Raw genomic sequence first — 23625 nt, forward strand, 5'->3', positions numbered from 1 at the left:
ACTTGCGAAAAGTGCCAATATATAGCGTTTTGACATCCCTTCAAGCACAAGCCATAGTTATGTTGCCTTTTTGAAGTTATTGCTGAATATTTACCCATTTCATGTTATTATTAGTCATTCATATCTGCCCCTTATCTTAAACTCATAACTTTTATGGAACATAACTGTCCTTTAAATGTGGTAAATATATATTAAAATACAATAGAAACATTTAACGTCTGAAAGTCAACAGTGTAGAAACTGGTGAGCTTGTTCTAGAAAGGTTACATTTTTGCATGTTTTTTTGGGAAAAGTCCGAAACACATATCCACCTTGTAACTCACAGATAAAGGCTAGAGATGTTGTTGTTAAGATTATGTTAAGGTGCCATTGCCTGTTGCACACAATACGGCCACAAGGAGACTTATGGCTGTTATAAGAGGAAATGGTCAACCCTGTTACAGTGAAACCTGTTTTTACGGCACTTAAAGTATTATTTTTTTCATCAACCAGCGATATTGGAAAACATTTAACGTTTAACATATTATATACGTTATAAGTAACAACAATGTATATATTTGTAATCTGTTTAACTGTATGACAATTTTAAAAAAGTAAAACATGTTTTACACAACAAGACTTGTGTTAAACATAGTTACACAACTCACTAGGTATCCAATTGGTAGAACTCATAATTAATTTTGAATGGTTTACAAAGAGTTCTTAATTACTTTAACCGACTCAATGATTATCTCTTTTTAAAATGGCACAATAATATTCATTATAACGTTCCAAGTGGACAGAATCAAAGAATGTGGCTGCGGATCAAGAATGAATTCTCAAGTATCTCTGGAGCTAATGATCTGCAAGCCTTTACGTATTTACGGATCACTTTCCATACATATGTTTATTTTCGGATACGTGCTCTTTATGTTAGCGCTGCTCGCCCTCACTTCATTTTAATTTTGCATCTGCTGCTGAACCTCCACCCGCTTTTTACTCAAGTTCTTCTGATTTGATCTAATGATGTAAATAAAAACCTTGCGGCTATTTGATTCATCATTTGTAAATATATATATGTAAATATATTTATAAACGTTTCACACTTGACATATATTTCATACATGTCTGTAATAACTAAGGAGTTCAGCAGCAGATGTGGGGTTCAGTACTTTGGGATAAATCTGTGATCTGCTACATTTGTGATTATATTATATTTAGAGTTATATTTCTATATTGTAACTTGAGGTTCTGAAAATAAAACACAAATCTGTCTGTCTGTCTATCCCCTGCCTGTCTGTCTATCCCCTGCCTGTCTGTCTATCCCCTGCCTGTCTGTCTATCCCCTGCCTGCCTGTCTGTCTATCCCCTGCCTGCCTGTCTGTCTATCCCCTGCCTGCCTGTCTATCCTGTGTGTCTATCCCCTGTCTGCCTGCCTGTCTACCCTGTCTGTCTATCCCCTGCCTGTCTGTCTGTCTATCCCCTGTCTATCCCCTGTCTGTCTATCCCCTGCCTGTCTGTCTATCCCCTGGCTGCCTGTTTGTCTGTCTATCCCCTGGCTGCCTGTCTGTCTGTCTATTCCCTGCCTGCCTGTCTGTCTATCCCCTGCAGTTTGCAATGATCTCGCAAGTACCAGATGATTTCATAGACAGCACGTTAAAATTTGCCAGAGTTTATTAACAAAAAGTGGTTGTTTAGATTTAACCTATTTCAAATATGGCATTTGCATATCCCGCTCTCCTTGAGGCACACTTATAGTGGGGTCAGTGCAGTAGGATCAGACATTATTGACGGTGACCCTGCTAGGCTTAACTGCCTTGACCAAGCACTGAAAGACAGATTCTTCAGGTTGTTGGCTCATGGATTTGATTCAGCCACCCTACAGTTACTGGCTCTATGATTTAACAGCTGGGCTACCTCCCAACAACCTCTGGGCAGCCACTTCATCACTGGTAACCAGAGTTTGACACTGGCCAAGCTTGTTTTGTATGGCCTGGTCTGTCGGCCCCTTTAGCCAATATTGCGATGGCTATCAAAAAATAGACAATTATATTGCTATTTAGACTGCCTGACTTGCTTCTGTTTCAGCCTAAATAGAGGAACAAGGGGGGTGGCGGAAGCCTGAGAAGCAGCTACATGAAAGAATCTGCGTAAAAATCCCACGCGTGTCCAGAACCTTTGGGATTTTTAGCTGAAGAAGGAATGATCCACAGCCATGCCGTAAAAGAAAAATGCAGTGGCGTGCCGTGAGAATCCATTTGAAATAATGCAGTCGTGGAAATTCTCTGTAGCTGCAGTCTTCAATTCCCATTGCAGACAGAAGGGTTTCACCGACGTGAAAGACACTGAAGTAGTCAGTCTGTACAATGACTCCATTGGCCCTGGTCTCTGGCTGCAGCTGTTGGAGCAGATTACATTAAAGTGTCTGTATGGTGTAACTGCGGTCGGCTGGAGTCTTTAAACCAGGTTGTACTCCTGCAGATTCAGCTGCAGGATAAAGTCCTTGACGGCAGCAAAGACAAATCGAATGTTCTCAGTGTCGGTGGCGCAGGTGAAGTGGGAGTAGATAATTTTATCGGTATCTGGATTCAGATCCACAAACATCTTCAAGATAAATTCTTTTCCTGCTTGTGGGTCCCGCTGGGGTCCTGAAAGGAGATTTGATTAGTCATGATTCATGAAGGAATTTGCCTGACTAGTCACCCTGAATTGAATTCCACTGCTTTATCGATTACTACATGCAGTCAGTCAGAAACTGCCTCCCAAGAAGTTGTGTGATTTCAAAATGAGGGGCATTGTCCCAAATAAACTGATCAGTCATATAATCTTCTTTAACAAAACTGAGCATTTAGAGTAACAAAATGTATAACGTCATCATGTAGGCCAGTTCCAGCAAAAGGTATTGATTTCTGGGACCATTTAGAATGAAAATGGGCTCACATTCTAGGAACAACAGGGAAAGGAGGAAAATCCAGGCTTGTCGTGGAGAAGAAACGTCAGTTGGCCAAAGCAATGTTAATGAGTAGCCAGGCAATAAAATCATGACACATCAGATAATTAAAGTCTTATATCAATCTAATTTGATTTCTGGTTAAAAGAACAAGGTATTGACCCATTAGGACTGAGGAAGACACACTGAATGCCTTAACTGTGTATGCGTGTGTCTGTCTGTCGTTTGAACATAGATTTTTTTTGTAAATGTCCATCTTGTGGCCACAGGGGACATAGAGGTTACAAATTGCACCTTCAAGTGTTCAAGTGTCAATTCTGGGTGGGCATGATGGGTCGGTCTTATAAATGATGTTAGATGGCTGCATCACACCACATGCTATTATGAACACATAGGAAAAAATGTCCCCTAGTGGTTTAAGCTACTGACTGGACCACACATGCCCCCTGGCTTGGCCAACCAGCAATGCCCTTCCCCTGTCTCCCAAGCCTCTGCTTCCAACTGTCCTGTCAGGAAAACAATGGAATATAAAAAAAAAATCTTACCATCATATTCAGGGAAGTAATCCACCAGATGAGAAAACAGTATCTTCTCCTGCAGTAAGTCAATCTTATTCAAGAACAGTATTATTGAGGAATCTTTAAACCATGGGTAGGTTATTATTGTCCTGAATAATGCCTTGCTTTCCTCCATTCGATTCTGTGGAACAAAAAAAATATATACAATACAAATTTAAAGTGACTACCAGTATTTGCCCTCATTTGTTTGGTAATTCCATCAAGGTGTTGTGGGACCCAGTGTTCTACACAGTCAGTGTTGACAATTACTTTGCCTTGGTTGTGGGTAATGCAAAAACAGAACACCAAGCCCAGCCATCATTACAGTGACTTAAGGGCTCCCCCTGCAGGTGAACACCAAGCGCAAATCCCTGAGCTGGTCCAATTCCATGAGAAACGTAACATGTGCGTAGCAACAAAAAAACTTGAGTTGTCCTTATTAAAATCTCCTTTGAGCCTTTAAAAAAGTGAGCTGGGTATTCCCCCTGTCCGTTTCACAGAAGTATGCAAGTCCCAGCCAACGCGCATTTAGCCAGCTATTATGACCAAAAGAGTTGTCCGGCAATAATAGTCGGAGGGGTTGTCTAAAGTACAGATCTAGGCGCTAGCGTGGTCCATCTCCAACCCCATGAATGAGTGTCATGGGAGGTCTGCTGAGTGCCGACCAGTGGCAGGCTAGGCACTGGGCTTCAGGGGAATCTGGGCCATCTTCACATAACGGGTTTGGGCTTATTCATAATTTTGCGCCAAGACAATGAATCCCTGTGTTGGGACTGACTGGTTTGATTATCTCTCTGTGTGGAATCTCTCCTCCATAGAGCCAGTCATAAAGCAATAACAACAGGGAGAGAGTTTGGCCAACTTTCTAGTGATGCCTTGTTTCTACCTCTAAATGTTCCATCGAAACATTTCTGAGTTCAAGCCGATCAGTAGCTTAGCTGGGTTTAAAAAATGATCACTATTCAGATGAATGTCATTAATCAGCATTGCCCGGTAAGTGCCAGCAGGGCAGGGCCCCTGAAAAGATATATGCCTGGGCCCCCTCGCTTATAGACAACCTTGACATTATTATGATCCATGTTATGTTATGTTCCCCAACATGTATAATAATGTCCACCCAATCAAACTCACCTCATTGTCAGATTCCACCAGGACCTGGTCGTATTCACTGAGGGCCACCAGGAACATGATGGAGGTGACATTCTCAAAGCAGTGGATCCATTTCCGTCTCTCAGACCTCTGGCCCCCCACGTCCACCATCCTGAAAAATGAAGCATTACGGGGTTAATCAGGAACACACAGTCTACACATCTTTTCTCATGGGTTATCAATTATATTTTCAATTGGGCTGTCAGTACTGAGCACTCACTGCTATCTAGTCCTTACTATGTACTAAACTAAACCGCATGGAGAAACATCACTTTGTTTTGGACTACTTAAAATGGTGTCCTTATAACTCCCGGGATTATCTTGATGAGTTGTGTTCATCACAGAGACCCAGTTGTAGGCTGTGTGGCTGATTACCTGAAGACCACACTCTGGAGGTCAAACGGGTACTCTATGATGCCTGTGGTGGGGACCCTGACCCGGAGCACATCCTGCTGGGTCGGCACATAAGATGACTCAGCTATGCGGTCCAGTGCATTGAGATAGCTGAAAGGGCATTCGAGAAATTCACTCGTTGTTGTTATTTTTACTATTGTTATCCTGTTAACAGTTCTGTCACTCATTACTTCTCAGAAGAGAAAAGAAGTCCAAAGATAGGGACTCTTTTAGCCGGGCATCACAATAACCATCAATCTGGCCTCTCAGGAGTCCACTGTCGAGGGGAAAGACTCAGGATCTCCTCATTAACCTCATAAAATATCAGCCAACATTTAGGTGATGTTAATGTGTGTTTCGCCATATTCACAGAGTAGAAACTAAAGTAACGCTTGTATGGATGTGAAGCACGATACATTCAATTACAATAATGTACTGCATTACACTTAACAAAAACCACCACCAGTTTCTGTTAGATATGCCAACTACCAGCTTATACACATTTCTAAATAGTATTCTTCAAAAACGTCAAACACATCCACATCGTAAACACATTCAGGCCATCACGTATTTATTTAAATAATGATGGATTTGAAGAATATCCACTTTGTTCAATCAGCTTGTTTGCCTGTCCACCTCTGCGTTCCATTGTTCTCTTCACCACATGTATAGGATGCCCTCATTGTTTACCTGAATCTGCACAAGGCTTTTATGTCGGAGGTTTCTTAATGTTACTAGTGTTGGACACAGTGGAAACTATTTGGCAAGAGTAGTCACTTCCATGCCTCAATGTTTAGATGTCTAGGCTAAAATCTGGTGGTTGGTCTACTCACTATTTGGCAGAGTCTGAGAGCTGGTATTCCCTCTTCCGATCGTAGCATTCCTGAATACCGGGGTCATTCCATAGACTCTTAATGGCGTCGACGTATGGATTTGTAAACACTGTTACCTTTTCCACGTCCACTTCAATGACAATATTTGCATGGCCCTGAAAGAGGAGAGACAGGCGAAGAAATCACTGCATGAGAGACCTTGAGAGGAATTTGTCTTTGAGTGATCCCATTATTGTGAATGGCAGCTATGACCTCGTGTTGGCCTCAGATCGATCTAGAATTAAAATGCGTGTTAGCAGTAGGGGCAAAGCAATTCATTTGTATGATTGGTACTATATGGTGGTTTTGGGGGATGGAGAGCTGAGCAAAGTCATGGTGTCTTTCTCATGGCCTATTTGGAGGGATTTGTCTTCATCTGTGTGCCACTAGTCAACATGTGTACATGTTACAAGACCCTGTCAGTCAGTCTCCTCTGTAATTAATGACATCACCAGTTAAGCAGAAAAGAAACAAAGCCAGAGATGTCATAATGACATCAGCTAACCCATTACTATAAGCCTGTTGGAGGAAACTCGGAGACTAGATATAAATAAGAGGTCTGTGAAAACAGGATTAGCCATTAAAGCTAAGATCACAAGTCTTCTCTAACACTGACGCCTGTCTGGAGATCCAAGACCAGGGATCTTCCACTTTTTCTTCTGTAGGTAAACTGGCAACCCAGGGACATCCAACGTGTTAAAAATGCATCATATGGTAAAGATAACCTCAAGAAAAATGAATCAATATTTCAAGATGAGTTTTGTATTAGGTGTTTTCAGCCCCTCACACATTATAACTACTAAGGGGTACATTTGTACACCATGCCTTGGCTAAAAAGGTAACCTTTTCACAACAGCAGTTTTTTTATTAAATAAGCTGCAATACTCACTGTTAGATAATAGGCTCTGCTTAAGAGTTAAGGCCGGTTTTGTGAGAATATAAGCTATAGGTAAAGGTTAGGGCTAGTTTAATCAGTATATAGGCTATGGTTAAAGGTTAGGGCCAGTTTCATTAGAATATAGGCTATAGTTAAAGGTTAGGGCCAGTTTCATTAGAATATAGGCTATAGTTAAAGGATATGGCCAGTTTCATTATAATATAGGCTATAGTTAAAGGTTAGGGCCAGTTTCATTATAATATAGGCTATAGTTAAAGGTTAGGGCCAGTTTCATTAGAATATAGGCTATAGTTAAAGGATATGGCCAGTTTCATTAGAATATAGGCTATAGTTAAAGGATATGGCCAGTTTCATTAGAATATAGGCTATAGTTAAAGGTTAGGGCCAGTTTCATTATAATATAGGCTATAGTTAAAGGTTAGGGACAGTTTCATTAGAATATAGGCTATGGTTAAGGGTTAGGGACAGTTTCATTAGAATATAGGCTATAGTTAAAGGTTAGGGACAGTTTCATTAGAATATAGGCTATAGTTAAAGGTTAGGGCCAGTTTCATTATAATATAGGCTATGGTTAAGGGTTAGGGACAGTTTCATTAGAATATAGGCTATGGTTAAGGGTTAGGGACAGTTTCATTAGAATATAGGCTATAGTTAAAGGTTAGGGCCAGTTTCATTATAATATAGGCTATGGTTAAGGGTTAGGGCCCAATTTCATTACAATACAGGCTATGGTTTAGGGTTAGGGCCAGTTCAATTTGAAAATAGGCTATGGGTAAAGGTTTTGGTCAGTTTTTTTAGAATATAGGCTATGGTTTAGGGTTAGAGACCACAGAGTTAAACCCTGTGAGGTTACATTAGCCTAAAGTCTAGAGAAACACAAGCCCATTAATGATGGTACACAAATTTGGTATATTATAAACAACTAAAGTGGTTACCTGGTTGTCTTCACTTTTGTACGTGATCTGTAGGGTCTCCATAGCATGGATCATGGTCTGCATGGCAGTGAAGATGTTCTGGTAGACCAGTCTTGTGAAACCTCGCTTGTCTTCCTCTGAGTAACCTGCCCCATGGATGATCCTCATCTGCTTGATGAAGGTGCTCTTCCCACTCTCACCCGTCCCTGAGAAGAAAAGCCTCAGAGATTAACTCAGTTTCACTTCCCCTCTTTAAACACAATATATGCAGTCTCTCTTCATAAACGCACACTGATGCCTTGGCAGCCAATAGATGTCAAGGAACATTTTAGGCCCTTTATAGTAATGCTTATGTAGTCAAATTGAGGAACAAAATGTAACCAAATTATTTTAATTGAAATGCATTTTTCTACTGCAGAGAAGCTATGTACTGGCAATTAAATGTTGATCGTTTCAGTGTGCGGAACTCTGAGTGTGCATTATCTGTCACAGCAATAGATTTCTGATCACCTAACCTAAATGCGCACTGAGCCATGGCCAGAGTCAATTATTTCTAAGAAATGTGGCCACTCGGCAATTAAAACTAACAAACGTTTAGGGTAGCAACGGTAACACTTCCTTAGTCAAATAACAAACGACATGACTGCTATCAACATTTTGACTTCAGTTATACGAATTTTGGTCAGCGATGTGACAGTTTACCTGAATACGTTAACTTTAATATGCAATATAACGGATAGTTATGTAAAAATTCGTGAGTAGCTAAGTATAGACAATGCACTATAACAAATAGATTGTTTTCATTGCTAAATCCAATTGGAATGCAATTGAAAATGTCCAGCAATGTTTGTAGGCGCGTATGCTACAGTGTTATAAATAATAACATTAAACAAGGTTTTACACAATGATAAAGCCATATCAGTGCCTTGTCTGGGGACCAGATGTTACAGATAGTTTACCGAGAAGCAACAGCTTAAACTCGCGGCGCGAGTCTTTCTTGTCCCGGCGAAGCTGCTTTTCGATCTCGTCGTTAATCCGCCGAGCCTCTTTTCCTTCTTCACTGAGGCAACAAGCCCCTACGGAGCCCAAAGTCATGACTCCTGAAAACACTTACTTTTGGGTCGAGGAGGTAGGCCTATATTGCCAGTAAAAAAGTTTTTGGAAAATTGTTAGGAAGTCACTTATGTCATAAAAATGCATGTATGCTATATTTCTATAATAGGCCTAGGCTACATTTACATTCCCAATACTGAATTCTTAAATACAGTGCCGCTCTAGAGTAGACTAGTCAGAAAAAGCCAAGCGTACGTTCTTGCAGTTCCCAGAAACTGATATAAAACCTTTGGCAGAGAAATACCGCTTATTTTCTTTTTGTATATTCGGCGGTCTTCCAAAAGAAAGGCAATTGCACCAAAGTTGGAGTATCAGTCAATATGTGGGAAAATGAAGAATTATGTCCCAACATGTAAACAGCCCAGCAAATCTTTACCTCCAATAGTTGAACTTCGGGCGTGGTGATGAATATGGCGGACTTTTACTCCATATCGCTACTTATTTATATTTTTAAAAAATCCTTTAGTCCGAAGAAATAACCAAAACCAAACACTTGCCACAACGTGGTCCTTTTGAATTTGTCTTGACTGAAATAAGTCATTGCTTAAATTTCTTCTCTTTTCAATTTTCACCTCCACTTGTCCCATCTAACTTCATTAGGTACAGAATAGTCTATTCGGGATGGACGTTGTGAAACCAGCAACAATAAGGAATCAAGCCTTCGAAATAAACACGCTCTATACATAAAAGTATATGCACTTTTTATTAACCAATCCTCTTAATTATACAACTTCATCACTAATCATTAAGTTCGTATTTTCCCTTCAACGTCATCGTTTGACAAAGTAGTGGCCAGTGAGTGGACTGGGTGAGTGTCTCGCCTTTTAGAAAACTCTTATTCTGACATAATTCCACTTATCTATGCTTGCTGTGTAACTAAACTCGAGCCTTGACCATGTGACGTTTCTAGAGGTGTGTTTTGATGGGAAAGGCTCAGGATTGCACGTCGCTCCATGTTACATTGTAATGAAACCAATTTCCTATGATAGATAAAGACGATAGGGAGCCTAGTAACGAAATATTGACACGTCATGGATTGAACATGAATACAACTGTTTGAGTCATGTTATTACATCTTATTGAATATTGCTGTTCTGCTTGAATCGCAGGCTTTCTGGTTAAACTATGATGTATTACTGAAAACCCTACTAGAAATATAATGTAGATTACAACTATGACGATTTTACATGCATCACATCTAAGAAATATGAACACAAAACCCCTCCACCCACATGTTTAGTAAAAGGTGGCACAGACTTTATTACTCAGACTTGAAGCAGATACTACACACCACGGACAGGGTAGATATTAACAGATGGGCAGGGTAGATATTAACAGATGGGGGAAACATGCCACTCAGATGGACAGAAAGGCTGCATTCTCCTCCAAAACTGACAACCACCTACCAAGTTCCCATCAAACATGTTAAAAATGCTTACAGACTTAAAAAACAAGCTTCAGCCAGGTTGAAATGGATCCGAATGTCAAAGAGTGCATGAATGAGTTACAGTATTTCTATCCCAAAGTGGCTTGTAAAACAGCTGAAATCAGGTAGAAAACAAAATCAATAAATTTCATTTAGGCCCTATCAGTCTCCCAAGAAAATAAAACCAATCTTCGCACTCCTATTCATCCAATGAATCAATTCCTGTATATTTACATTTTTATACAGCCCTGTGTCTTTCAGTGCAAAATTATAAAATGTTCCTTACAAAACAAAATTACATTCTGCATGCTGTACTGACATAAAAAAGAGAGTTCACTCCAAGTAAGAAGAGTACACAGTTCCAGAAAAAAAACAAGCAGGGCAAGTAAAACAGAAAAAATGGGGATAAACTCATTCAACAGCTTTGAGAGAATTTCCGAACTTCTTATTAAACGACAGTGTTTTGTTAGATGACCGGGGGAGGGGCACATCTACCCAAAGCAGAGGAATGTTGGCTCTGAATAGAGGGAGCGAATGACCATGGCAGTTTGTCTTCACTCCTCTTCACTCTTTAGAAAAAGCGACCGGAGTACTGCTTCACACTGCAACACAAAGCACAGTGAAGAAGTGATAATGGTGTCCCAGGACTGAGCCCTACAACTCTTTCACCGTAGATTAAGATTCCAGTTGGACCTCTTTACATAATTACCCTCTGAAAGGTGACAGGGATGAATAGGTTTCCACCACAGTGATTTTAGAGGGAAAGGTTTCTAGCACATGCCTGTTCTGCAGTAGATACTGAGCGTTCTGGATCTGGTCCTGCGTTCCGGTGATGGTGATGATGCGGTCCTCAGAGCCCTCTAGTGGCTCGTCGATCTTGATGGACGCTCCTGACTCGTGACGAATCTGCTTGATCCGCTGGCCGCCTTTCCCGATGATGGAGCCGGCCAGCTGTGACATGGTAAACCGGGGTTAGGGTCATGGTAAATCAGGCCCCTCTGAGACACCGACAGGTACTTGTGAACCGAGGCAGATGTGGGAACTTTCTGATCCAACCAAGAACAATCCCATCCCAGTTTTTCCCTCATGTACATATTAAAAGTGGCACAAGCGATTATCCTCGGGACAATTGTAACTGGCTGTTCACTCACATCTTTGGGGATGGTCACTTGCGTTGTGATGACAGGACCACCGATGTCACTGTATGACCCTCGGCCACCTGGAGAGACCAAGGCATCAGTCAGGTTTGGCAGCGAGGACAGTAGCCTCACGACAGGACACAAACACATAGAAGCGACAAAATGAGACATGGATACGAGTCACCCGTTCAAACTCACCGGACTGAAAGGGCTCCCACGAGGAATTGTTGTCTTTGAAAAGATGGAAGGAGGAAAAAATAAATGAATAACATCACATTGTGAGTGACAGGCTACGGAGGGAGACTGACAGGGTGACAGAGGCAGGGAGGGAGGGGGAGCTGGTGGGGCTTACTGGACACAAAGAACCCCATCTAATAGACTGTTAAAACACCAACATGACCAGAGCCGTAGAAGGGGAGACTCACCACTGTAGCCGCCGCTCTGTTCAGCAGGACATACGGGAGGAAAACAAAGACTTAGAAGCAGACTGAAACTAACATGGCTTTAAATGTAGATTACCATTAATCAAACCCAGAACTCCAAAATGCACACGTATTCATCTGAACAGCGGGTTTTCATTTGACTGTGTACATCATTGTTGCCATCAGACCAAACCTGTCCTGAAATTACCATGGTTTCGCCTCAAGTTTATTTGGTGCCTCCAAACTAACCATTCGAGCTGCTCCTCGGTAACCAAGGAGACAACTGTTGCCAAGCAACAGGAAGCCTAACCAGTGTCCTCGCTCAGTGAAGAGCAGTGCCGGGTGTCCGAATCAGTCGGCTTTCGCTAAGCCAGGAAAACTGTCTCAATCCATTTTAGACACGCGACTACAACCTTCACCATCAGTAATGTGTGGACCTTCCCAGTGTAAAGCAGGGGGGATACTCACCATGCTTTCGTAGCGGTCTCCAGGTCTTCCTCTCCGGTCGCTGCTTAGATAGAAGGAGGGCGTCAGAGTTAACGTGGCACAAGGTGGAGTTATGTCAGGGGGCCAGACTACAGCCCAACACCAATGGGCAGACAGGTCTCTACAATGCCAGTGTGGGTTTAGCCACCCATAAAGACCATCACGATTTAGAAATCGGTGTTGAAGTTCATAATATGATGAACAAATTACATTATTATTATTAATAAATCAAATTGCACAAGATCCAACCAAAATGTGACTTCTGCCGTTAACCAAACCGAATTGGAGAGGTGCAAGAGGAACGCCACACTGGACGCCTGGGGAGCTTTTTTGGAAGGGTAAAATGCCTTGCTGAAGAGCAGAATGATAGATTTTTTGTTGTTTTTCACCTTGTAGGGTCAGGGATTCGATCTAGCAACCTTTTGGTTCCTGGCCCAACGCTCCTAACCGATACGCTACCTGTCGCCCTTAAGGAGAAGAGGTAATGTTTACAAAGTAACTACGGTGTCATCAGGGTAAAACGGTATTGAAAATCATTAAATCAGCAGAGGACCAAACATTTGAGCGAAATCTCCACATCTGACAGGCATTCTTTCTCCAAACGAATATAGTGATTTGGAGAAGGTCCACCCTAATCACATGGCAGGGGCTTTATTTTACACAAACAACTTACTTTGGTCTGTCATCCATATTGCCGTGATAGCCCTGGTGGGAGAACCGGTCACCTCTGTAAACAAACACCAGATGCCATAGAACAACTCAATTTAAGGATTAGTCAGACTGCGACTAGGGTCCATGTCTACATAAGACAAAGCCCAAAGAGACACAAGGTAGGTGCATGGCTGGTACATCCAAGCTACGGAGGCGGTTGACAGGAAGTAGCCATAAACAAGTCAACAGAGGAACCTAAAAAAGGAAAGCTTCTTACCCTCCTCTCGGCGGTGGAGGTGGAGGCAGGGGCAGGTTTCGAGCCCGGCTCCCTCCCCGACCTCCTCTGCCTGGCAGGGGAGGAGGTGGTCCTCGGCGGGGGCTCATATCGTCATAGTCCCGCCTGGAGGGGGGCATGGGTCGGCCTCCGCGGCTTGGGGGCATGCGCTCAAAGCCCCCTCGGCCCCGCATAGGGAATCCACCCATTGGCCGCCGGCCCCGCTCCTCAAACATCATGGTGAAACCGCCATAATCATACGTCTCGTCGTAGAAGTTGGGGTCATAAGGCTGGGCCCGCCCTTTAATTGGAGCCTGTCGAAAAGAATTGCACCGTAAGGCTATTGTAGAGACGCTCCATGTATTTTGTAAAGAGCACTGAGCCTATCGGCACCTCCGCGGGGCCCTAAAGAATGGTCACCGACATCTTTTGAACATTCGAATAGTCACAAGAAGATCCCACCATGTTGAATAAAAAAATAATAATAAAGAAGCCAATTTACTGACATTCCATCATACCTGCAGGGATTTGTTTTTATACGACTGACATACTAAGACCGTATGGAAATGTGTAAAAAATATTTTCAGCGGATTCAATTGTCAGTTGTTTCACCACAAGACGCATGGTGCAGATGTGAAGGTGCCCTTGGCACAGGCAAGATTAATGGAAAAATAAGTACATTTGCATATGACTGAACCCCAAACTAAGTGCATATTACGGTACATTTCACAGCATATGTCAAGCATGGTTATTTGGAGGTAAAAACAAATACAAGGGTTTATCTACTGCCTGGTAGCAGTCACCCTTCTCTCAACTGTGCCCAGTTGTTAATGCTTTTCATTTAATTCTGAGAAATCACATCATAACGTGGAAAGCAATACAAAAATAAAAACAAGATTAGGGTGGGGTGATAGTACTGACTAAAGCGAGTATGAAGAGATTACAAGTCAATATGAACTAATAGACAAGCCTGTGGGAAAGTTTAAATGGGGAACATCTCTGGAACAATTTTGTGCAAAGAATATTTGAAGCATTAACTTAGAAACATTTTTGCTTGTAGTCATGCTGCAAGTATTGTAAAGAATCGGCTCCTTTAATCGATTATAAATTCAGTCTACAACAAAATGTGGAGAAAGTGGCATCTCCAGTCCTCAAAAACATTCCCATGAGGTGATTTAAGGGGTATGGCTACAAGAGACTAGACAGCCGCTAAAGCAGGTGGAAATGCGCAGCAAATCCATTTTTCATTTAAACCCAGTCTGCCCCTGCCCTGCTTGGGTTTTGGTTGTAACGAAAAGCCTTCTAAGCTGAAGTGACTGACTGATGTTTAGACACTGGTGGTTTAAGTGTGTCCCAATCAGCAGCTCAGACCTCAACTCTCACCCACCTCAGATACCAACTCCAGGATAACTTTGATGCATTCCACGACACGGTCTGGCTTTCCACCAACCAGAACCACACGGTCAGTGGAGTGAGGACAGCACTCCTGGAACAGCTTAATGGTGGTCTGGGTGTTCTGGAGGAGAAAGAGGAATCAGTGTGAAATACAGCCACACCACAGGAAGACTCAGCACAGTCATGTTCAGAATTAGCTGAGCCTTCATGATTAATAAAACATTCATGATTTAATAATGGTCAATAAACGTCCCTTAACCATGAGCCAACAAAGAAAGTTATTTTGCCTCATTAAGTGCATACAATCTCTACACGACTGCAGACTGAATAGAGTCAATATTTTCTAGGGATGCACTGATACAATATTGGGCCGATACCAGGCCCATGTACTTGTAGAAATATGCAGAAACCACGTCATGGAAACATTAAGTGAAACGCAATGGTTGGGTTGCCTCTGGACGCATTAAGTATAGAATATAGAACTCAGATTGGTAGAGCAGGAAGATGGAGGTGTCAGCAATGCCACAAGTAAAGCAGAGTGCAAGCTCTGCTCTTCCAAACTGTCAAGAGGAAAGGAAAAACACTAATTTAACAAGCAATTTGATCGAACATCTTTACACACAACACAGAGTTCAAGGAGTATGCTAATGCTAGCAGCGCAGAACAACAACAACAGCTAACTTTGCAGCAAACACTGGATAAGCTAAATAAAATTTTCCAAGACAAAAAAAATAAAGAGCAGAGGCTCTTGTTGAGTTCATTGCACTTGATGACCAGCAATTGTCGGTTGTTGATAATGTGGTAATATTACATTTTATGGGAGAATACTGCCTTATTAAAGCTGTACTGGTTAGGATTTTTTCAGTAAAAAAACTATTACAGCATTTTGCAATTACTCACTAGTCAGAAAGCAGTTCGGCACCAATGCCCGATAGAGAATGAAGTTCGGCACCAATGCCCGATAGAGAATGAAGTTCAGCACCAATGCCCGATAGATTTTTTTGCTTAGGGCTCCTGGATGCTAGCTAGAGAGCTAGATTAATTATTTTGCGTCTTTGCAGTTTTCTTGGTGTACACTGTAGAAGGCATAGTGATATACAGCTCTGTAAAAAATGAAGAGACCACACCGAATTTTGCTTAAATCAGCATCTCTACATGTATGGCAGCCATTCCATTCCAGTGTCTGTTAAATTCCAACACAGGCACACCCATTTTACTTAATGAGGTACTGGACCAAATCTAATTTCAAGTAGTATCTCAAAGGTCATTTGAATAAAGAAAATCTCTATTCAGCATGTCAAAAGAGTTGAAAAGAAAAGCTTTGAGTGAGGAAAAGGGTTCAATTCTGGCTTTACAGGCAGAGGGATACAGGGAGCCTCAGGTTGTTTCCATCCTGAAAATTTCAAAGACGGCGGTTCATAAGAACAAGGTCAAGCAACAGACATTGGGGACAACAAAGCTACAGACTGGCAGAGGGCAAAAACAACTGTCCACGGACCGAGATGACGTCAACTCATTCCAATGTCACTCAACAACCGTAGGATGTCATCAAGTGACCTAAAAAAATAATGACAAACAGCAGCTGGGGTGAAGTGTGTGGTGAGGACGGTCCAAAACTGGCTCCTAGGGGCAGTCACGCAAAGCTATATAAAAGCCCTTGAATCAAGCCAAGTACAAGGTTATCCTGGAAGAACACCTGCTTCCTTCTGCTCTGACAATGTTCCCCAACTCTGAGAATTGGTTTTTCCAGCAGGTCAATGCTCCACGCCACACAGCCAGGTCAATCAAGGTGTGGATGGAGGACCACCAGATCAAGACCCTGTCATGGCCAGTCCAATCTCCAGACCTGAACCCCATTGAAACCCTAGATGGTCACAAGTCATCAAACAAAGCCAAGCCACTAGAATTTTTGTGCCAGGAGTGTCATAAAGTCACCCAAAAGCAACATGACAGACTGGTAGCATGCCAAGACGCATGAAAGCTGTGATAAAAAAAAAATCGAATCACTATTTGGTGGAATAACCCTGAACTCTTCCTTAATTTAAACATTAGTATTTTGATGTTGAAAAATGAATAAGAATTTGTTTTCTTTGCATTATTTGAGGTCTGAAAACAATGTATATTTTGATTATTTTGAACAGCTATTTATTTATTTTTACAAATAAATACTCTAAATGACAATATTTTTATTTGGAATTTGGGAGTAATGCTGTCAGTAAATAGAATAAAACTAAAATGTTCATTTTACTCAAACACATACCTATGAATATTCCAACCAGAGAAACTGATCATTTTGCAGTGCTCTTTTAATATTTTCCAACGCTGTATATATGTACTACAAATACATACTTTGCGGATGATGAAGTACATACTGTTCAGTGTATAGTAAGTTAGTATGCCAGTATTGGGACCAATTGGGACAACCTGAAATAGGCTTACTAGTATCTTACCACTTGGAAAAGTCATAAGAATTGTACAATTGCTAGCGAGACTGAAGATGAAATAGCTCTGTCAGTGTAAAGTTCATGGCACAACAACGTTGGTTTTTCTTTCATTTGGGAATGACATTAATACAATAATTATCAATATAGGTGACGATAACTGACTTTTTAATCAAGGGAAAAGATGAGAATTGTGAAAACACCTGAACCCGGTCCACAACGTGTATAGGGGACAAAATGTTTGTTCTTTTACTGAAAAAGAAATCCTACCTAGTGCATTTTTGGTATCGGTGCATCCTTGATTTTCGAAACTACATTAAACCAGGGGGCATTCCATCTTACCTCTCTTAACTCCTTTATCTTGGCACCTTTCACACCAATGATCCCACCAGCCAAACTCTGGTGGATCAGCAAACGCAGCTCGCAGTCAAAATCAATCCCATTATAATGCTGGTACTAGGAAAAAGCAGGGGTACAGATCAGTGAGGTCAAAATCTAGACCCATCCCTCAAATGTTGTGGACACCTGAAACCCTTTCAGGCGTGAGACCACGGAGGCCGCGGGGCACTCACCTCTTCCAGAGTAGGGATGATCTTAAGCAGGATCTCCCCAATAGTGTCGATATCTGCACTCACGCTCAGGATCCTGGAGGGGAATGGCATGGGGCCAAAGGTAAGGGCAAAAAGCACATACACAGAGACTTACTTCGAGACTAACAGAGCTCTTGAAGCACAGAGTTAAACCACTTGTAAAGTCTGAAAAAAAGAAAAGGAAAAACAAAAAGGAAAAGGACTGCACATGTTTTGGCTTTCCCAACACTGGACTGCAATATGCACAACTTGGACATGCACTCACTTAGCTCACATTCAACAAAGAGAGACAGTCTTTATTGGAATAGGGCAGCTATGAAGGGGCTTCAGATAACGACTCCCAACACAAGGCTGGCCACACAGCCATGGGGAAGATAACCTTTATTTTAACCATCACGACCACCAGCAATTTGAGAGAAAAAAAAATATATTAAAAAAAAATTATAATTCTGTTGAACACCTTATAGTGACAGGGGTTAGGGGTCAGGGGCGAGAGGGGGTAGAAAATAATTTAAAAAAGAAAAGCAGGGGGTGGGGGTGCGCGTGGTAACCACTAGGTGGCGGACAGGAGCGAGGGGGGTAATGAGAGGTTTGGCAGGCAGTCTGGACTGATGGGGGGCCTGAGAGAAACCATACAGAAGGGAAATGCAGCACAGGGGGGAAAAAGACGACAGTGATGAGTGACAGAGTGGATGGAGCTTGAGCACTCCGATCATGAACAGTGATGTTGAGAACAGTGGGGTGGGGGAGGGGGGCACGGGTAGGGGCAAGGTGGGCCACAAGGACAGAACGAGAAAGATCATTGGCTCTCCACAGTTCCAAGATTTCTTTAAAAAAACAACAGCAAGGAAACAACAGCCAGGCTCCTCCCACTCAAAATTAACCACTGAAAGCGGAATCTTTTCTTTCTTCAAAGTGACAAAAAAAAATGTCCAAATTAAATGGAAATATTCAAATGTAGGGGAAGGGGGGTACAGAAGACAGAAAAATTAAATGGAACAATACATGTTTTTTTGATAAGGGGGGGGGGGGGGGTCTATATATAAAAATGTTAAGATGAAACAGAAGGCAGGTTATCAAAGACATGTGTTTTTCTAATCAGGCAGTGAGGCAATAACTGGTGGGACATACCGCTCGGGGCCACTGCTGTCAGGGACTGATACACTGGCATTGTACTGCATTGGCCGTGGAGGTTGGCATTGGGCAAGGGCATTCAATCACGAGATGTCAAGTAAAGGTGCCCGTTTGGGGAGGGGCACGATTGTGGGCGGGCGGCGGGGCGGGGCGGGGCCAACCGGGGTGTCAGGTGGGCGGGCGTTCAGGGGCGGAGGTTGGGCCAACGTCAAGGTGGGCAACGCAGGAGGGGCATGTCGATCCAGTACATGGGCAACGGAGGAAGGTGGCCAAAAATAACAAAGTAAAGGAGAGGGAAGAGGGGGAGAAGGAATACATTTTAATTGAATACAAGCTATACTCCATCACTGTATTTCTTCTTCTTCAAAAAAAGATGGTGAGTGCACAAGAACAAGGGCAGCTAGTCTGAGGCAGCTCTAGCCAAAACACTGTTAGTTAAATGGACTGTGGGGCTACAGAAGTTATAACAGACTATAGGTCCGCTCAGGCTTCAAGACACCTGTTAAAGGAGTTGTTTGACATCGCCACAATCCAGTATAGCTTCAGGGCTGTAAAGGGCATGAAAATTACATTCAGAGCCTAGGATTTTCGGATTGAATCTAAACCACAACAAAACTCCCAAACAACCCTCAAAACCAAATCTGGTCCAATAAAGCCAAACCATGTCTGTCCACGTGAGCCAACCTATAGATGTGTCATTTGGGAAGGAAATAATCTGTGACTATTGTGGGGATTTAGAAAAAACAGAACTGCAGTTGTCCCATCAGTTCACAGAAATGCACCATTTGAACCATCAAGTCAAACAACACACAGATAATAATGAGTCTATAGATCAATATTACAGGGAAGAGATGTATTAATTACTTCTAATATGGCTGGTTATGGCAGTCATTGGGAATGGGGTTCTAGGAACCCACAATGCCAATTAAAATGTTGGACTTATAAAGGACATAATGATAGCTTTACTCAGATGGCCCAATTGCTGACCATGCCAACTATGTATACTCACGTCAGTGCGTAAGGCTTTTATATTCTTGCCACCCTTTCCAATAACAGCTCCAGCATTCTAAGGGGAAACAAGAGGGGTTCCTTAGGAACAGAATAATGGGTCCAACAGTCTGCGAATGGTATGAAACAAGCTTGCGATTATTATAACACAAAAGTGTGTGTGTGTGTGGGCATATTTTATGTTCTAATTGAACAATTAAAAATTGATGTTTTAAAAGGAATAGGCCTAAAGAATGCTATTGGTGCCAGCAGGCTTACTTTGCTCTGCAGCAGTACCCGCAGTTCCACCATCTCGTCTGTGTTGCGAGAACGCTTGAAGGCCTGCTCCTCATCCATGTCCTCAGCGGGGCGTTTCCCTACCGGGGGAGACCTGGAGTTAGCCTGATGCTAAGCAGCGCTGGGGCCCAGTACAGGTTCCAGCTACAAGCCGGGCGACAGCATCTACCCAGCATGGGTTCAGCCCCAACCAGCCCCCTTCCCAAGATAAAACCGGGCAGAACTCTGCCCGAAACAGTAGTGACTTGGACAGGAGAAATCTGTGGCCATCTGACATGCCCACATTGTGCCAGCATGCAGCTATACCAGGGCTGTTTTTGTTTGTAAAGACTGGAAGATTTGAGAGAAGCAGTGGTGCAGTCTAGTCAATGTTCTCAAGGTTTAAACACCACAGAGCTATGACAGAATAGCCTTTAGAGGGGTTTACCGTTAGTGTCAGTGTTGCTGAACGTTGTCTCTTCTTCCTGCTGCTCAATTTCTGTCTCCATTGTCATGCACCAGCGCTAAAATACAAACAAGCTCCTCTCTCTGGAACTCCTGTGACAAAAATAGAAATAATGCAATGTACTTTGAAGATGAGACCGGTCAGAAAAGATAGCTTCACTAAAATGAAAACCTTACCAATCCACTAATCACATCCTGTTTAGAACTTCCAGTTCCTATTATTAATAATGTCACAGGACATGGTACACTAGTGTCATTGATAAGAACGGTACTCTCTTGATGACATAGCAAATGTTCTGGTTTATAATAATCTTAATTAGTATTAATTTGGTTACAGTAGCCACACTTGTTTACTGGCTAGTTCTGGGTGTAGTAGGCTCTGCCATGGCAGGATTACGATTGTAGTTCTAGTTGCCGGCAGTCCAGTGTTTGTGTTTCCAAAGAATGGGGATGATGCTGGCTTGGTGCCGGTAGTTAGCAAAATAACGACGTTCGCTTAAGGGCAGATGTGTACAATAAAAATAATACAATATTTGCATACTGACTTATGTAACGTTAGTCGAAGTCCATTCAACTACATAAACTAATATTAGGTAACTGTTACCTAACTTGCTAGCTTAGTGGTTTAACAAGGCCTACAATCTAGCTGACTAGCTAACGTTACTTTTCTGGCACAAACATTTACACACAACGTCGACGTTACTTGGTATGCCTGGCAAACGTTTCGTTTTTCTCAGCTGTTAATGTTGGTTTAAATGTGTGGCCCATGCCAAGTTACGGTACCTACCAAGTTTGTTGTGTACCTGTGTAACATTAATTATTACCAGGTAGCTTACAAAAGGTAGCATAGCTAACTGACTAACATTAGCATGGTAGTTAGCTAATGTTCTAGTTATCAACATTCCAGCTAGATAACCTGGACCAAATAACTTCCTACTGCGCAAACAAAAATAGCAAGAACTGGAATTAACTCCCAGTTATTTATTATGCAACTAGCCATGTTAACGTTAGGTAAATATACACATCTACACCCTAAGATTACATTACTAGTTTGACGAATGGCTGACTATGTTAGCCAAGTTAGCAACATCGACAACACACCCAAGACAAGTGCAACACAATTAACCAACAATATTTGACGGGTCCTTCATGTTCGGCATTATATAACAAGTTGCTACCTAATTCCGAGTGACTGTGGATCCGAACACCTAACGTTATACGGCTAACGAAATTAGACGTGTTCAATTGCTAGCTAGCTCTCTGCCGCGTTAGCTATTCTAATGTTCCAGTTCACGAGGCGTGTCGCCAAATGAGCCTAAAAGCGATTGAATTCCCATTGACGGGTTACAATGCAAAAGAAATAACAAGCATAATAAATTACTTTAACACTAACAACGTAACAGTCAATTAAAGTAAACAAAGACATGAAACAAACCTGCAGTCAAACTGCGTTCTATAAACAGAAAATGTTTGTGGCGAAATAGTTCGTACCAATCCTTACAGTCGGGAAGCAAAATAGGGCGTCTGTCTTCTTTCACTGATTGGAGAGAGTAGACTCGGGGCCAAGAAATATTGCGCAGCGATTGGATAAATAAACTGTCTTTCAAAATCAATACGTCCTAAAATATATATTAAGATCTACAGGCACCAACTTTTGGTTTACAAATCATTGGGAGAAATGTGTAAGTCTTTAGCTAATTACTGATTTTCTGATCTCTCTGCATTTACCTATGTAATATGGTACGTTTAGTATTACAAAATGATGCACCAATGTTAGGAATAGAAGGTTTATAACCAGTTACCTTTTTACCCATGATAACCGGTTACCCATGCTTTTTAACTATTGTAAATTAAATCCATATACATGTACACAACCGTTCAAAGGTTTGGGGTCACTAAGAAATGTCCTTGTTTTTGAAAGAAAATAAAATAAAAAGTCAATTAAAATAACATCAAATTGATCAGAAATACTGTGTAGGCACTGTTAATATTGTAAATGATTATTGTAGCTATAAACGGTTGATTTTCAATTCCCATCGCTGTGTCCCAGTGGCACGTTGTGTTTGCTAATCCAAGTTTATCATTTTAAAAGGCTAATTGATCATTAGAAAACCCTTTTGTGATTATGTTGCTGAAAACTGTTGTGATTAAAATGGTCATTCTTTAGGCTAGTTCAGTATCTTTAGCATTGGCGTTTGTGGGTTCAATTACAGGCTCCAAATTGCCAGAAACAAAAACTTTCTTCTGAAACTCGTCAGTCTATTCTTATTCTTGTATTACGGTGTATAGGACCTGCCAAATACCACTCTCAATGGCAACGGTGAAGAGGTGACTCTGGGATGCTGGCCTTCTAGGCAGAGATCTTCCTCTGTCCAGTGTCTTTGTTCTTTTGCCCATCATAATCTATTATTTTTATTGGCCAGTCTGAGATTTTTCTTTGCAACCTCTTCGCTTGTTTGATCAGCACAACAGTTTTCAGTGGTGCTAACGTAATCACGAAAGGGTTGTCTGATGATCAATAGTCCTTTTAAAATGTTTAACTTGGATTAGCAAACACAACGTGCCATTGGTACCATGCAATAATGTATACCTAAGACTAATTCATTGCTTTCTTCTCTACTTGCTTCTCCCTCAGTGTACAATTCATTAAATTATGTGACTTTTTAACCATAAATGTCAGCCCATTATTGGGCTATTTCTGTAATTCTCTTTTCCAATTACTTGAATTGAAAAGTTTTTGGGTGCTTTCTCTTTTTCACCCAAAACACAATTTCTCCATGTGTTGTCAGGTCCTTTCAGATAGGCAACTCTCCCCTATAAGCAAAATAAAGAGCTCTCATACTTCTACTCAGAGGTTTCCATGGAGACAGATATAATTCCGTACTTGATGTTTCTCATAGAAAAGCCTGCTTACTTACACATTTTCATTTGCATCCATAGCGACACTTTACATTGTCTGTGCTATTTGGAAATCGCAAAGTATCCATAGCGACACATCCAGGGTGTGTGTATGTGTGTGTAGATTTGAGTTAGGAGTACAGAGTGTAAGCCTACCTCAGATAATGTGCAATAGTAGGCTAGGTTTCCTCACAACAATATAAGCACTATAAAAGC

At 41.8% G+C, this 23625-nt stretch overlaps 2 protein-coding genes across 9 annotated transcripts; both read right to left on the reverse strand.

Annotated features, from left to right (window-relative positions):
- Positions 1 to 1510: 1510 nt before the first annotated feature.
- Positions 1511 to 9957, reverse strand: LOC105027929 (guanine nucleotide-binding protein G(q) subunit alpha). 2 transcript variants are annotated; one of them, XM_010900314.5, is made up of 8 exons: positions 9202 to 9957; positions 8672 to 8847; positions 7734 to 7918; positions 5862 to 6016; positions 5011 to 5139; positions 4618 to 4747; positions 3475 to 3628; positions 1511 to 2627 (listed from the first exon to the last, which is right to left on the reverse strand). In XM_010900314.5, exons 2-8 carry the CDS (start codon positions 8805 to 8807, stop codon positions 2437 to 2439), a joined length of 1080 nt encoding a protein of 359 aa, XP_010898616.1. In that variant the 5' UTR covers positions 8808 to 8847; positions 9202 to 9957; the 3' UTR covers positions 1511 to 2436. The 2 variants fall into 2 exon arrangements, with proteins under 2 accessions (XP_010898616.1, XP_010898617.1); XM_010900315.4 differs by lacking the exon at positions 9202 to 9957 and adding an exon at positions 9021 to 9190.
- A 103-nt stretch (positions 9958 to 10060) lies between these two features.
- hnrpkl (heterogeneous nuclear ribonucleoprotein K, like) lies at positions 10061 to 22053 on the reverse strand. Of its 7 annotated transcripts, none has more exons than XM_010900319.4 (17): positions 21947 to 22053; positions 20495 to 20604; positions 20050 to 20147; positions 19793 to 19849; positions 18781 to 18824; positions 17632 to 17704; positions 17402 to 17509; positions 14611 to 14739; positions 13227 to 13537; positions 12972 to 13025; positions 12688 to 12765; positions 12281 to 12323; positions 11816 to 11831; positions 11589 to 11621; positions 11403 to 11470; positions 11033 to 11202; positions 10061 to 10853 (listed from the first exon to the last, which is right to left on the reverse strand). In XM_010900319.4, the coding sequence occupies exons 2-17, from the start codon at positions 20559 to 20561 to the stop codon at positions 10823 to 10825; spliced, it is 1380 nt and encodes a 459-aa protein (XP_010898621.1). In that variant the 5' UTR covers positions 20562 to 20604; positions 21947 to 22053; the 3' UTR covers positions 10061 to 10822. The 7 variants fall into 7 exon arrangements, with proteins under 7 accessions (XP_010898621.1, XP_010898620.1, XP_010898618.1 ...); XM_010900318.4 differs by having other exon boundaries at positions 12281 to 12320; positions 17402 to 17515; XM_010900316.4 differs by having other exon boundaries at positions 17402 to 17515.
- Between the last annotated feature and the right edge of the window lie 1572 nt (positions 22054 to 23625).

Source organism: Esox lucius, chromosome 14, assembly GCF_011004845.1.
Source record: "Esox lucius isolate fEsoLuc1 chromosome 14, fEsoLuc1.pri, whole genome shotgun sequence".
In the NCBI taxonomy this organism is placed as follows: Eukaryota; Metazoa; Chordata; class Actinopteri; order Esociformes; family Esocidae; genus Esox; species Esox lucius.

Bases quoted from the DNA above. Each gene is read 5' to 3' on its own strand.
- LOC105027929 (XM_010900314.5), bottom strand. From the start codon at position 8,807: ATGACTTTGGGCTCCGTAGGGGCTTGTTGCCTCAGTGAAGAAGGAAAA. The intron at 7,919-8,671 runs GTAAACTATCTG...TTTTCTTCTCAG, and splicing joins GTTTAAGCTGTTGCTTCTCG to GGACGGGTGAGAGTGGGAAG. The intron at 5,140-5,861 runs GTGAGTAGACCA...ATGCCCTTTCAG, and splicing joins CTCTCAGACTCTGCCAAATA to CTATCTCAATGCACTGGACC.
- hnrpkl (XM_010900316.4), bottom strand. From the start codon at position 20,561: ATGACAATGGAGACAGAAATTGAGCAGCAGGAAGAAGAGACAACGTTC. The intron at 17,705-18,780 runs GTATGTCCCACC...ATTCCCCTCCAG, and splicing joins GACAGCAGTGGCCCCGAGCG to GATCCTGAGCGTGAGTGCAG. The intron at 17,516-17,631 runs GTGAGTGCCCCG...GCTTTTTCCTAG, and splicing joins TCATCCCTACTCTGGAAGAG to TACCAGCATTATAATGGGAT.